This window comes from Bidens hawaiensis, unplaced genomic scaffold (assembly GCF_021521415.1).
Source record: "Bidens hawaiensis isolate Kalapana, Puna unplaced genomic scaffold, B.hawaiensis_p1.1 tig00095010_1, whole genome shotgun sequence".
Lineage (NCBI taxonomy): Eukaryota > Viridiplantae > Streptophyta > Magnoliopsida > Asterales > Asteraceae > Bidens > Bidens hawaiensis.
In genome coordinates this window covers 1-14,450 of record NW_027504540.1, presented here as the reverse complement: position 1 = coordinate 14,450, position 14,450 = coordinate 1, and the positions used below count along the sequence as shown (strand labels likewise).

At 35.8% G+C, this 14,450-nt stretch overlaps 2 protein-coding genes and 1 long non-coding RNA gene across 3 annotated transcripts; 1 reads left to right on the top strand and 2 right to left on the bottom strand.

The window, feature by feature from the left end:
• The first annotated feature begins 788 nt into the window (after positions 1 to 788).
• On the top strand, positions 789 to 1,400 carry LOC143608046 (uncharacterized). The gene is made up of 3 exons (XR_013149125.1): positions 789 to 888; positions 963 to 1,062; positions 1,153 to 1,400. It is a non-coding gene; the product is annotated as an uncharacterized LOC143608046 (long non-coding RNA).
• Positions 1,401 to 2,285: 885 nt separating this feature from the next.
• On the bottom strand, positions 2,286 to 6,061 carry LOC143608045 (putative protein arginine N-methyltransferase 6). Its single transcript, XM_077083252.1, has 13 exons — positions 5,829 to 6,061; positions 4,321 to 4,386; positions 4,083 to 4,151; positions 3,984 to 4,019; positions 3,817 to 3,882; positions 3,676 to 3,744; positions 3,514 to 3,591; positions 3,344 to 3,422; positions 3,161 to 3,255; positions 3,001 to 3,085; positions 2,730 to 2,914; positions 2,550 to 2,668; positions 2,286 to 2,430 (listed from the first exon to the last, which is right to left on the bottom strand). The coding sequence occupies exons 1-13, from the start codon at positions 6,051 to 6,053 to the stop codon at positions 2,388 to 2,390; spliced, it is 1,215 nt and encodes a 404-aa protein (XP_076939367.1). The 5' UTR covers positions 6,054 to 6,061; the 3' UTR covers positions 2,286 to 2,387.
• A 2,460-nt stretch (positions 6,062 to 8,521) lies between these two features.
• Positions 8,522 to 10,885, bottom strand: LOC143608044 (uncharacterized). Its single transcript, XM_077083251.1, has 4 exons — positions 10,088 to 10,885; positions 9,851 to 10,000; positions 8,584 to 9,069; positions 8,522 to 8,530 (listed from the first exon to the last, which is right to left on the bottom strand). The coding sequence occupies exons 1-4, from the start codon at positions 10,883 to 10,885 to the stop codon at positions 8,522 to 8,524; spliced, it is 1,443 nt and encodes a 480-aa protein (XP_076939366.1).
• Between the last annotated feature and the right edge of the window lie 3,565 nt (positions 10,886 to 14,450).

The window sequence follows — 14,450 nt, the reverse complement described above, 5'->3', positions numbered from 1 at the left end:
CAAAAAAACCGGTTCCGGAACCTAACTGGTGGAACCGAACCGGAACCGGTTCCAGTTCCAACCCGGTTGGAACAATACCCGGTTTGGGTATTTTTGTACCCGAAAATCGTACCCGGTTCTCCTATTTGTATGTCAGTACCAGTTCCAACCCGGTTCCTACCCGGTTCTTAATTGGAACCGGTTTGGTTCGTACCCGGAATAACCGGTTCCGACGGGTTTTTTTGAAGGGTCAAACAAAAGTCAAACTAGCCGTTGGAACCGGTTCCAACGGTAATATAGCCGTTGGAACCGGTTTTTTTAGACACCAATTAGCCGTTGGAACCGGTTCCAACGGTAATATAGCCGTTGGAACCGGTTTTTGAGACAATAGATACTTATAATTACTTAACCTATCTTCATTTTTCGCGAGAATGTTCTTTTTATCATTTTACATTTTGGATAATTTCATATATTTAGCCAAGAAAATCATAACAGCAAACATACCTTTTTTCAAATTTATGACATTTATACCCTTTCCTTAAATCTTGCATTTGGAATTTTGGATATGCGAGTTTGAAATGTAAAAAAAGAGAAAAGGGTATAATGGTGATATTATGAATCGTATTTAGTAAATGAGTAAATACGAAATTTTAAGTTTTTCAAATGGTTACATTTGATATTAATTTTTATGTATGTACTTTTTCTATATAAATCTTCAGGTTGTGATCGCCTTTCCAGATGATGGAGCTTGGAAGCGGTTCCACAAACTGTTGGATAATTTTCACACAGTGAGTTTAACTTTCTTTTCTTAAACGGATCGTGAGGCTGAAAGAAGGTGATCCTGCTGGTCGCCATGTAGTAATCGTTGATGATTTAGTTCAGTCTGGAGGCACTTTGATCGAATGTCAGGTACGTTCATGTTTAAAATCTTTATTAAACATATTCTCGTTAATTTGTTCAATATATATATTTTTGTGATGCAGAAAGTTTTGGCGGCTCATGGAGCAAACAAAGTTAGTGCTTATGTTACTCATGCGGTTTTCCCTAAAAAGTCATGGGAGAGATTTGTTCATAAAGATGGTGGTTAAATTGTGATCTCTCTCGTAGTTTATATTATAAGAAATAAAAAATAATGTGATTTAACATGTATTTGTTTATTATATTTGTGTGCAGAAAACTCGAAGAAGGCGTTTGAGTACTTTTGGGTCACAGATTCGTGCGCTAATACTGTTAAAGAGATTGCAAACAAAGCTCCTTTTGAAGTCATAAGTCTGGCTGGATCTATTGCAGATGCACTTCAAATATGATGTATTATTCATTGCCCGAGATGAAGAGTTGGCAAAATCCTAAAGAGTTTAGGAGAGGGGAGAAAAATGTTTAATTTATCGATTGTCGTCATTTTGACATTTTGTTATTTAGAAAGGGATAAGACATATGACATATTCTAGAAGTACTAGTGTTTGATCTGTTTTGCTCTTTTAAGTGTTGAGGAAAGGTGTGTTTTTTTTTATACTTTTGCTCTGTTTCTCAAGGTTTTGTGTTGAGCATTAATAAACTTCTATAAACCATTATGTAGTCGCTAAAAGGTTGAATCTTGCCAATCTTGAGTTCCTGACTGCTTCATGTCAAACGGTTTTAGGCCCGTTGCGTGAGTTATAGTCCATTATGTAGTGCACACGTTTGTTCCGAAGTGGTTGAGGGTTCTAATCTCATAGTGTATAGCTTTATACAGGTGGAGATTTTTAAGCTTAACTTAAAGTTAAGAAAATAGGAAGCATAGCTAACATCAAAATTATGAGTCCAAGTATCGAACCAGGGTGCGTGTTTAGTTAAACAAGTAAATGTCAACGTGGCAGGTTCGCACATTAACCCGTTAATTTTTTAGATTTAGAAAAATTTCTTTATGTCAAAACTAGATATCTTGTAACAAAATTAAACCATAATGGAGAAATAAGCATGAGTGTATATATATAGTTTAAATATAACTATATATACACATTTGTACTTTTGGTTGTAAATTTACACTCACCACAACTACCTACCTTTTAAAGTTAAACATGTCATTCATGCCAACCTATGAATATATATATACATTCTGTGTGTTGACAAGACTTTCAAGTTTTTGTCAAATTTAGGTTTGACCCGTCAATCCACGAATACAACCCTTTTAGCATCCCCATCTTACATGTATTGATTGATGACTCAAGATGAGGAACAAGTCCGTTTAAACGACCAATAAAGATCAGAAATGAGAAAGTGCACCTTAAACCGACCTGTCCTGTTAATCCATAACAAAATCTTACAGTCCTCAATTTCTACCTACCTAAAACCACAATCACAGTTTCCTTCAAGGCTTCACGGCCAAAAAACAATAAAGCCCGTAAACTACAATGTCAACTCTAACGTGGTCAACGCAACACGCTTTCTTTTACAAAAGACCGCCCACCCGACCTGCAAGAAACATATTCAAACCAACGATTACACACGGGTCAAAACAGTTACATTTTGATAAAACAATGTTATCACAGTAATAATCACTAGGTTGTATTCACAAAGAACGAGTAACTTACGCGTATTCAAGATGAATGTTCATGAACCGAGCGTTCTCTTTGCTTTGTGTTAATCTAACAGAACCATCAATAACCTGATCCTGCTCTATATCTATCGGTTCATAAAAATACACCATCGTCTGCCCAAAAAAAAATTTATAAAAAGAACCGCAAAATATTAAAAAGGAAACCTAAGAGTACCTGTTGCCAATGTGTAGGAGGGTCCTCGGGTGCAGTTGACAAAACAAGTGCTTCATCAGGATTGGCCCGTTTCCTTCTTTGACCACCAGTCATTTTGGTTGACTCGTTAACCGAAGCTGATTCACCAGCATTAGCGGGCCCACTAAACTCGACATCAAACCAGAATGCAAAACCATTGAAAGAAGCTGAAATAATAATAAAAAAATTAGTTAAACTAGTATCAAATTGCATTACCAAAATAATATTAAAAATAATAATGGAAGGACTTTACCTCGCATCATAGATTGAAATTTAAAGCTTGATGTAACAGATTCTAACTCTTTAATTGTGACTGTATAGCAATCTACATGCTTGACCTATTTCCAGTTAAACAAAATAATAAAATATACGACACAAAAACATTAAAATTAAACATATGAAAAGAAACTAACCACATGTGGCCATGTAAGAACATTTTCTCCACTGATTGTCTCCACAGATGGCTCTTCAAAGGCGCATTGTTTCGCCAATGGTAATATCGGAGACACTGTAATAAAAATACAATATATAAATAAATAAATAAAATTATTACCTATGCATACATCTATAGTATACAAATAAAAAAAATTACTCACTGTCGATTCCATAGACATTGCGCCAAAAATCAACGCTTTCTGCATATCTGTTAGGATGTGTAATGGGAGCCATGTATAGCTGCAGTAAATACAATGAAAATAAATAAAGTTCTATTATATTATTTAACGATTATAACCGGTGACGATAATAAAGAAATAAGAGCGTATACCACTGCATTAGAAGGAAGGATAAGACCGCCAGGTTTTAACCAGCGGTCTCTAGCAATAATAACACTCCCAAGCATGCTCTACAATAAAACAATAATATTATTAGATACAAATTATAATCATAAACTTTGTAAATAACATACAAGTATATATATAACGATTACCTCATAGAGAAGCATATAACCCATCCACTCAGAAATTATAACATCAACCTCTTCATCAATTTCAACATCCTGCATACAAACAATAGAATGTCATAATTTGGATCATAAGAAAAACCCATGAATTATATCAAAATTTAGTACCTCAACACGTCCGTGTAAGACAATAATTTTGTCAGAAAGATTGTTTGCCTTAACAACTTCATTTGCCTGGTTCAAATTTTTTTAACAAAACAACAATAAATTTAAAATTATGATGAAAATATCGTTAACAATATTATGGTAAACTGTTAGAACTTGAGAAAATATACCTGCAATGCTATCTCACTGGCATCCACTGCATACACCTGGTAAAACATAAAGGTTAACATTGGAAAACAAATAGTTATTTAATGCTTAAAAAATCTTACTCGTTTTGCGCCTGCTTGAGCACAAAATATTGAGAGAATGCCTGTGCCACAGCCAACATCTACAACAACCTATTACACAAGTGATTGCAATAAATATTAAGTATAAAAACAGATTATCATATTACATGATTCAAACTGAGCTCTCCAAAACAATGGCATTTTATATATCCATTGCCAATATCGTGAACAAACTTCCATTAACTGTTAAGTATAAACTTAATACGATAATTTTTCTTACTTTGCCTTCAATATGACTCTGATGTTGTAAAATCGCCGTCCTGTAAGTTTCTGTCCGCACACAATCCTGCAGTGTACAAGAATGAGAAAAATGTAAATAGTGGAAATTAATTAATGCTTGAAAAAACATAACAAAAGAATTATAGATATGTTATGTACATGAAAAATAATACTATTCTTCAAATAAAATAAACAAAAGCTATTATCTAACAGTTAATATCATCTAATTAGTACCAAAAGTTTAAGACAGTCAAGATTAAAATGTGATTCCAAAACTTGTATAAAAAAATGTTCAATGCAATTCCTTTGACCTCTCCTAGATCTAAGTTTCAATCGTACTCCTTGTGTTTCTTTTGCTCGGCTTTTATCTTCTCATGTTCTTGTCGTAGACAATGCCGAAGCGCTCACCTGGGAACCAGAAGCACATTTATTGAGCCTTGGCTGAAAAATGGGCCTAGGCACAAGCAGCGATGGCTTATAACAATTATGGTACTTTTAAACGTTGTCACTTAATAAAGAATACCTAGTTTCCACCCGTGGATATAGTTCAGTTTAAACCAAACCACGTTAAATCCTCGTGTTTGTTTTATTGCTTTCGTATGTGCATAAATCTCTAATAGATTTGCCTTGCACCACTCTAGGGATGAGATTTTTTTCCCCGAATACATGTACCCTAGGTTTACATCGCCCTGCTTGCGGTGCGCGCATATAATGTATATATGTGTGAACCCTCGGGTGGACAAAAGTGAAATTGCACTAATTTTGACGTTATATTACTAATCTTGTGAAAATAACGTTAAAAGTGGCGGAATGTTAATCAGACATCATGTGGTGGCGTTGATAGCCAAAAGACAAGGGTACATGCACCAATCGACCGGTGTCCCGATGGTTGAGTGTTATGTGCCTTATGTCCAAGGCTTGATGTAAAACTAGTATCGAGCCGAGGGTCTCACATAAAGCAGCCTCTCTATTCCTACGGGGTAGAGGTAAGGCGGTCTACATCTTACCCTCCTCAAACCCTACCATAGTTTTGCTATTGGTGGGATATACTAAGTACGATGATGATGTACCCTAGGTACGGGTATTAGGGTACTCGGTACCCATTAGGACTACGCAGTGGTTTTTATTGGGATTTTCAAAACTCATAACTTTAACCGTGTTTTTATTGGGATATCCTCAAGGCTTTCAAGCGGGCTTTTCAAAACCATTGATAATCAAAATATTAAGTACTAACAGTACTAATTAAACCATGAATGAATTTTATATTATTGTTGATTTGTTTCATTTTTAGTTTTGGTATCGATACCGAGTTTAGTGGAGATTTTTTTTAAAAAAGGAAAAAGTGGTACTAAAGCGAGTACAATACCTAAAGTACGAGGTACAGGTATGGGTACCCAAATTACTGATTTTCGGTACGGGTATGTTAACTCAAACAATGCAGACTCATAAATCACAAAACAAAACAATAATCTAAATAATAATGTTAATCTGTAACAAGAGCAGTAGTACCTTAATCATCTCTTCATGAATACCAACATGAGAATAAGACTGAAAGTAAGCCTTATCGAAGTCCGTACAAGGAGGCGTCTGTATATCATGATGAACCCTGCTACGAGACGACCTATGAGATGACTTCCATGGGGGATTGAAGTGATCTGATGATTGGTGGTGGCCGTCGTTACTGTAACTGCTACCCGCTGCTGCTGCTGGTGGTGAAGAAGAAGAAGAAGACATAGTCTGCCGTTGAGGTTTGAGTGATGGGTTTTTGGAAGTACGAGGGGTTAATGTGTTTGTTAACTAAAGTATAATGTCCTGGTGTTTGGGACTTTGGGTACTTAGGCTATTTGTTTATCAATGTGTTGAATTTTGAAAATGGATCTAATTGGATTTTCTTCTTTTCTTTTTTTTGATATTACTTTTTTAAAGGGTAATTCGTACTTGGGTCAGAGGTGGGCAAATAAATCAGTTAACTGAACCGACCTGAAAATTGAACATGTTTTAAACCGATTGTGTAGGAACTGATTTGGAACCAATTAAAACCGTTGGTTCTTGGTTCGGAACCGGTTTGTAGTTTTCTCCACCAAAACCGGTTTCAGCCCGGTTAACTGAACCGAAACCGGTCAAAACCTTGGACCGAAACCGATCATTAACTGGTTTTGACTGTTGTTGAAGAAACCGAACATGTTTCAACCCAGAGTGGTTTTGAGTTTTAAACCGGTTTGTGCACCTCTACTTAGGGTTCTATGTGACCCAAGTTCGATTCATGCCCAAAGGGCATTTAGTTTTGGTGGCACCAGGTGATGATGGGAGACTAGGCGAGTATAAGACGTTCAATAATTGGATCCTTGAAATGAACAGGTTTTACCTCACTGCATCGTCATGCTTTCGAGTAAGTGTTCATGGGCGTTGTCCTTAGATGAGGGGTTTCCTAGGATCGGAAGATTAATGCATCCCGATGTGATGAATTTAACTCAGTTGAAAGATTCGTTGGTCTTAAAAAATGTTTTTAATTGGTTCTTCTGTGTTTTGATTGGTTTTAAAAGTCGGGTGATTTTATAAATCATAAATAAATTTAATACTAGTAAAATATGAAGTATATGATTGGACACAATGTTAGATCTTGCAAGAACGAGAAAAGAAAGGCAGATGTGTAGTTAATCAAGAGTAAGGGTTCAGAAAGTTGTGTATAGTAACGTATCAACCCATAAGAATCAAAACTTTGTTTTTAGTCGGATTGGGTTTGCTATCCAAAAGGGGGTTGCGGCACAGCTTGTTGCCCGCTTACCTGCCACTTTATTGTAAATCGTTTGAATGTTTCTATGAAATATAATGTTATCGTGAAAAAAAAATCCTTTTTAAGAAAGAAATGAGTCATAAAAGTTCTCTTAGGAATTGGACACAATGTTACATCTTTTAAGAACAAGAAAAGAGAGACACGACTAAAGGTGAGACCAAAAGGGTTTTGGTTTATGCAACAAGTGAGATATGTGATTAGGGTTTTGGTTAAGAACATTTTTATAAGGGGGAAGTTAATAAAATATACACGTTAGATCTTTCAAATAACAAAATAGACATTGACTTTTAGTCATTTAAAAAATGCATTTAAACCACCAATCAAACGACAAATAAGTGTCGCCTACTAAGGCTTAGCCACCAACTTTTGTTGTTGGCTAAGAGCCGGCCCCTTATTGTTTTAATGGGCCATTTTTGCGATTTTTCTCCCGAGAATGTTGGTTACTTTCTTTTTTATGATGAATATATAAGTTTACTCTTTTGAGAACGTTGGTAAAAATGCTGCTTTACCTTTTCTTTTTCTTTATTGGATTTAGTATACCTAATATTAGATGGTTATCTATTTATTTTCATTTTATTAACTTTTCACTCTTATTTTTCAAGTTTAAATCATAGAGTGTGAGTATTTATTCATTGCGGAAACCCCTAACAAAACATATACAAATAACCCTAAAACTTAATTCGATTACATGGTCATTTGCATCGCCTTGGGCGAAAGCCGCTTGGATAACTAACCCGAACAGGATAGATTTTGTTATTAGACGGCACAAGGTGTATCATGTCGTTTGGCAGAAGGGGAACACATGTATACCCTTTTTTCTATATTACTATAATCTTTTAAGATCTGTATTATTACAATAGCAATCTAACTTTTTACTAGAGTTTGTATCATAATTTATAAACATATAACCAATTGTACATTTCTTTATTCTTCATTATCTAATAGAATAATGGTATGCCACCAAAAAGAACATTATACCCTTAAAAATAACAATTTGTATAATCACCAAATCTTTTGCTTTCATAAAACTCCCAGCCAAAACATATGCACATAAGCAAGGACTTGAAACAGCAAACCACCCATTTAACTTTCTGGTATAGAATATAATTGTCCCTGAAAAATAAGAAAAAAATCTATAAAACCATTTAATAAAATGTTGATTTACTCGTGTGGGGTTAGTTTTTCCAGTTTAGTGTGTGTGAAATGACTAATATACCCTTAAAAAACTTTTACCTGTGGATTTCGCAGCCGGATGTTATCGTCGGCTTTTGGGTCATTAGTGAGCATATTGGAAGATGGGTATTTGTTATTCCACCGCAAATGCGCGTTTTTCAAAGGCACAGAAGGTAACGCACGACAAAGCCACGAGTCTGATGGCGATTTTGGCAATGGTGGGGGTACAGGGAGTTCAAAGACTCTGCTTTCAGAAGCTTTTAATTGTTTATCACCTTCATAAATAATATCATCAACCACTTCAGTTTTTGAAGGTTTCAACTGTTTATCACCATCATTAATAATATTATCAACCACTTCTAATCCAACTTCATGATCTTCAAACTTTTTTGTTTCTTGATCATTTTTTGGTTCATCAGCAAACATGTCCGACTTCAATGATTCATTAAAGACAGGCTGTTTATTTTCTTGTGGAGATTTGATTATTTGAACAGTATCGACATAAAGTGTCTTCTCGACTAAGGTATCTTGAGTGTCTGTAGTTTCGGTTTCGTTTGTGTTTTTGTTAGCTAATAAATCTTTAAAACTTGTGCCTTTTTTATTTGAACTTGAATCGATTTCTTCAGAAACAATAGATTGAAATGATCCACTGAGATCAGCTGAAATCGCGTTTCCTTGCAGACGATTGTACAGTTTTAATCCTTCTAGATTTGAGGTTCGATTCGGTTCGTTCTTCAAAATACTGTCCAGTGATCTATGCTTATATATACCACTCCTGGCAGGCTAAGATCAAAAGATAAGATTGATTATAAGAAATTATTAGTTCTAAGTTCTAACAAAGCAATCATACTTGTAGGTTGTAACTAACCGAACAAACAATTGAACACGAAAAATCAAACGAACAGCATTTTCCTGTTCATGTTAATAATCACATGTTAATTCTTTTCATTAATTAAAGAATATCGATTACATCAAAATAGAAGGCAAACGGGCAACAAGCTGCGCCACTGGCCCTTTGTGATATCAAAACTAAGTCGTTCATTAAGAAATGATTGTGTTCATGTTCGTTTGTTAATAGTATAAACGACCGGTTCATAAACACAAACAAACAAACATAACTGTGGATAGATGAACAAACATAACCAAGGGAGCACAAACTAAAACTAAACGTGGACATCAATCTTTTTGGCTTAACAAAATAATAAAACTCGACAAAATTATAATGGGTGATATCTTAATTTCATAAAACTAGACTGAATTTCCATGGACCCAAAAATTTATATGAATATATAAACGAGCATAAATGAACGAACTTAAAAAACGTAAACTAATGAACATAAAAACAGACATTGAGCGTACACGAACGAACATTCACGAACATAAAAGAACGAAGGAGACATGTATTCATGTTCGTTTTTAACTATATGAACAAACACTTTTGTTCATGTTAGTTCATTTATTATATTACCGAGCATAAACGAACTTCCCACCAAACGGTTCAATGAACGTTCGGTTCGTTTACAGGCCTAAAAATAATCATGGGAAAAAGGATCAAGCTAAATACCTCACTATCGGTTTCTCCAAAAGAATTACTAGAAGACGAGCTTGTTTGAGCTCCTTTAGCAGAAGAGATTGGTAACCTGGCCCGCACACACATTCCATGAACCGGATTTACCGAGCAAAAACGCGGAAGCAATCCACAAAGTTTAGATGACTTATTTCCATGACTGTTGTAATCATAAACACTATCATCATCGTCATCATCGGCGTCATCATCATCATCATTTTCATCATCTTCTACTTTCTTATCAGGAGTAACATCTTGCAAGAAGTTCGGTCCATATCTAAGCATCTTTTTATTATTATCATCAATATTAACTAATTTCTTAACTTCTTGTGGCTTTTCTTTAATAACATTTTTCTTGAAAGTATGTTGTTGAGGTAAATCAGCAGCCATAGCTTTCGCAGCAGGAAGAAACCGACCCATCATGAAATCCCTCATTTTCGGATCATCTGGAACTGACCTGTAAGGTTTCGCATCCGACCCGAATCCACTTACACCACTTGCACTACAATTATAGAACGATGTTTCACCACGCGAAAGTGTATCAAGTGCATCCATATATGTTTCATCATCATCTTCTTCATTACCATTATCATTATTGGTATCAGCATCATACTTAACATCCAAGTTTTCTTTCTTTGTTGATTCAATGCTTTCAGATTTGGTTATCTTTGAAATATTGGTAACTGCGTCGTTGTTCATAGGTTTTAAACTTAAAAACCTGCCTGGTGGAAGCTTTGGTAGACTTGGAACACTTTCAATGGTTTGAACTTGTTCGTTTTTAGGTCTTCCTGGACTGTGTTCCCACCCAAAAGGAACACTTCCTGTGTTCATAATCTCGGTTGTACACGATTCTACTGAAGGTCTAACCAGGATGCAACTTTCAGTTTTTCTATTATTATCAGTATTATTCTGTGAAGATGTTCTTCGCCTCACAGATAGAAGCGGCCGGTTGATGTTCAATCGATTGTTCTCCATTGATATCAGAAACAGTTTGGCTGAATTTGCTGCATTGATATCAAACAAACGAATCATGTGTAGAAATTAGAAAGTATGAAGTAAAAGGGTGTAAATGAGCCGAGCCAATCCCGGGCCCGGCTTGTTTTGACTTATGAGAGCTCAGGCACGGCTCGTTTGTTATGGGTTATGCTATAGCTACATCACTCCCATCTGAATTCAGGCCATCAAACAGCCTTCCACAAAACACTCAACCGGCTATTTTGACCAAAAAAAGTCAAACTTTCAAATTATTGGTCGGAATAGCCGTTTGAAGAATATTCGGATGCTCATTCTGATCATTGGGGGCCAAACTTTGAAGATTATTTCAGAACGATCATTTGGCCAATATCTGGATAGCAATTCTGACCATAGAATGTCAAACTTTGAAATTTTTTGTTCAAAACAGCCGCATGACCTCTATTTTGACGGCCGTTTGAAACAGTGTAGGATTAGATGCCAGGCGGTGTGTGTATAGATGGTCTCGTTTATTATGTATTAATTAATTTATATACATCTTTAGTTATGTTTATATATTTTGAGAAAAACCTTGAAACGAGTCTAAGCTCGGCTCTAGCTCGTGTAGTACCACCTTACACGAGCCAAAGCTCAACTATGCGGAGTGAAATTAATACACAAAAGTCCAAAAGAGGTCAAATTTGAAAACACACAAGCCTCGTTAAGGCTCCATGAGCCTAAACGACGGCTCAAACTCAGGCTTGAAACTAAACAAGCTTTATTTAAGGAGCTCAAGCTTGGGCTCGTTCCAAACTTTTTATCGATCCAATCTCGATAAAACTCAGCTCATTCCAAGCTTACTCCAAGTAATTACCCCTTTTTATGATCTTAGGGTTTCAGAGTGATGATCATGTTTCTTACATTATAAACCTAATCATATGTTTAATACTTTAATCATCTACTCAAGCAATAAACATATCAATTAACACATTTAACAAACTTCAAAATTAGCGAACCACAATTCGAATCATCATACTCATAATTTCAAACACTCTGTAACAAATTTATACAAAATAAGCAAAACTTAATACTCTGTAACAAATCAAAAGATGTGTAATCGAGTAATTACCTGAAATTAGGTTAACAGCTTGAACGATAGCCGTTGAATATAGTTGATCATGGAATAATTAAAACGAAATCGGACGTTTAATTTTACGTTAACACACTCTGTCAGGTGGAATAATAATAATAATGAATGATCAATTTGCTGATGGTTGAAGATATGTAAATGATATTATGATAAGAGTACGTTTCGTCGGTTTGAACTGGAGTGTGCAGTTGACTTTGGTGGTTAATATAAGCAACTGTTTTGGATCATGTGTTTGAATGCTTTGATGATGACATCCATGGCACAGAGAAAGAGAGAGTGTGTGTGTGTGTGTGTCACTTTCACCAACCTGTATTTGTGTGTGGGTTTTAATTGTTACTTATTATTATTGTTACAGAACTCTGCCGATTTCATTAATGGTGGTCAAAAGAAACCCACCCCTTGTACTTACTAATTTCTTCCTTCTTTTTCAAGAAATAAAAAGGTAGTTGTTACTAAAATAATTATTTTAAGATTTTTGTGACAGATAAGTTATTAAATCATGGAAATTCATCACCGACAAACAGTTTTTTACTTTTTTTCATGGTGGAAATGAAGTGATTTTTTAAACTGGGTGGAAAATTTGGAAGGCTCGAAATGAAGTATATTTTTTTTAAAACACAACAACAACAAATATAATCTGTTTGTTTTTATTGTTTTAGTTTTTTTTGTTTGGTGGTTTCTTCTTTTTGTATGTTATGTTCCCGAGTATCATGTAGGGAAAGAAAAGATTTGTTATGTTACCGAGTTTCATTTAAGGATAGAAAGGGAAGGAAATAAAAATGTGTGTTCCTAGAGTTTCATTAAAGGAAAGAAATGATAAGAATTGGAAGGAAAAGTAAGGCTAAAATGTAATGTTTTGTTTCCTTCAAATTTGGAAGGAAATGGATGGAAAGAAAGTTAGTGAAGAAAAGGAAATAAAATGAAAGAGTTAAGTGCCATTTTAGTACCTGTGATTGACCAATTACGCAACTTTAGTACATGTTCTTTATTTTTTGCAAATGACTACCTCAGTTTCAAAAAACTTGCATTTTTAGTACTTTTTTTCTAACCCCGTCTATTTTTGTCGTTAAGTTAATGATAATTTGGTAACTTCATTATTTTCTTTGTTTTTTTTATTTTCTTCCAAATTATCCCTAACTTAACGGAAAAAATAGACGGGGTTAGAAAAAAAGTACTAAAAATGCAAGTTTTTTGAAACCGAGGTAGCCATTTGCACAAAATAAAGAATAGGTACTAAAGTTACGTAGTTGGCCAAACCACAGGTACTAAAATGGCACTTAACTCTAAAATGAAAAGAAAAAGAAAGGAAACTTTTCTTTCTTTCGTTTAATGATCTCGGGAACATAACGGTAACGTTACTGAAGAAACGTGGATCGGCTCACTGGTAGACGATCAACTTTCCTCGGGTATGAGTATGCTATATCACCGATGGTTCTCCGGAGTATGAATTCTTCCACCTACAAAACGAGCAGCACCGTGAACTTACCCCTCAGAAAGGGACAGAGGGGTCCTCTTTGGGGTAACCCTCCGGTGTGAGAATAAGAGATTGTAGGAGAAGATAATAATCTGAAAGTGAGTAAGGATTTAGAGTGTATTTTCTTGCTTACCTCCCCTTGTGGAGGTGGTGTGGTATTTATAGTGTTAGGGTTTCCAATGATTGGGCTCAGACCCAATTAGGGCCTTTTTGGCCTCCTCCTATTGCTTCGCGCCACGTGTCCTTAGGACACCTGGTGCTTTTTCATTGATTATTCTCTGACCAAGGTATTTCACCTGACCCATGTGCAATCACGTGGTAGCACATTGGTTTTGCTGAGTTGTCCACCTTTCATTGGCAGCTGTCAACATCAGCATATTCTTTATTCCTTAAAGGATACCTTCTGGAAGGTTGTCTGATGAGCACAATCATGGTTGTCCTTATCCTGATTTGGATAAGGATGTGATTGATTATGTGCATGTGTGATATGCGCCTATCCTGGGGATGCGCGAAGTCTTCTCTTTATTCTCACGCGCAGATGTTTCATGCACAGATGTGATATGCGCAAGCATATGTAATATGCGTGAGCATATGTGATATGCGCCACGCGTAGATGCGCCACGCGCAGATGTGATATGCGTGAGCATTGTGATATGCGCCACGCGCAGATGCGCCACGCGCAGATGTGATATGCGTGAGCATATATGGTGCGTGAGCATATGTGATACGCGTGAGCATATGTGATGCGTGAGCATATGTGATATGCGTGAGCATATGTGATATGCGCCATGCGCATAGGTTTTGGCTTTGTGCCTTCATGACATCCTGATTTCAAGCCTCTTGTCTATATCTTGTGGGTTGACCCGCCCCGCTCGATGTTAAGGCGGGTGCATACCTCTTCAAGCCCCCCCAGTCTAATGTGTGTCTTGTCTCGCGCGAGCGAGGTAAGATAGATATTAGACTTAATAGTTTGCTCTTTTAATAGGGTTTGTCTTTTCTTTTTGTTTCTCATATGTGCGTTG

Coding starts and splice junctions, on each gene's coding strand:
- LOC143608044 (XM_077083251.1), bottom strand. CDS start 10,885: ATGATTCGTTTGTTTGATATCAATGCAGCAAATTCAGCCAAACTGTTT. Junction 10,001..10,087: donor ATGTTACTCCTGATAAGAAA/GTAGAAGATGAT, acceptor CATGGAAATAAG/TCATCTAAACTTTGTGGATT. Junction 9,070..9,850: donor TTGGAGAAACCGATAGTGAG/GTATTTAGCTTG, acceptor TTTTGATCTTAG/CCTGCCAGGAGTGGTATATA.
- LOC143608045 (XM_077083252.1), bottom strand. CDS start 6,053: ATGTCTTCTTCTTCTTCTTCACCACCAGCAGCAGCAGCGGGTAGCAGT. Junction 3,745..3,816: donor TCTTACACGGACGTGTTGAG/GTACTAAATTTT, acceptor GTTTGTATGCAG/GATGTTGAAATTGATGAAGA. Junction 2,915..3,000: donor ATTTCAATCTATGATGCGAG/GTAAAGTCCTTC, acceptor TTATTATTTCAG/CTTCTTTCAATGGTTTTGCA.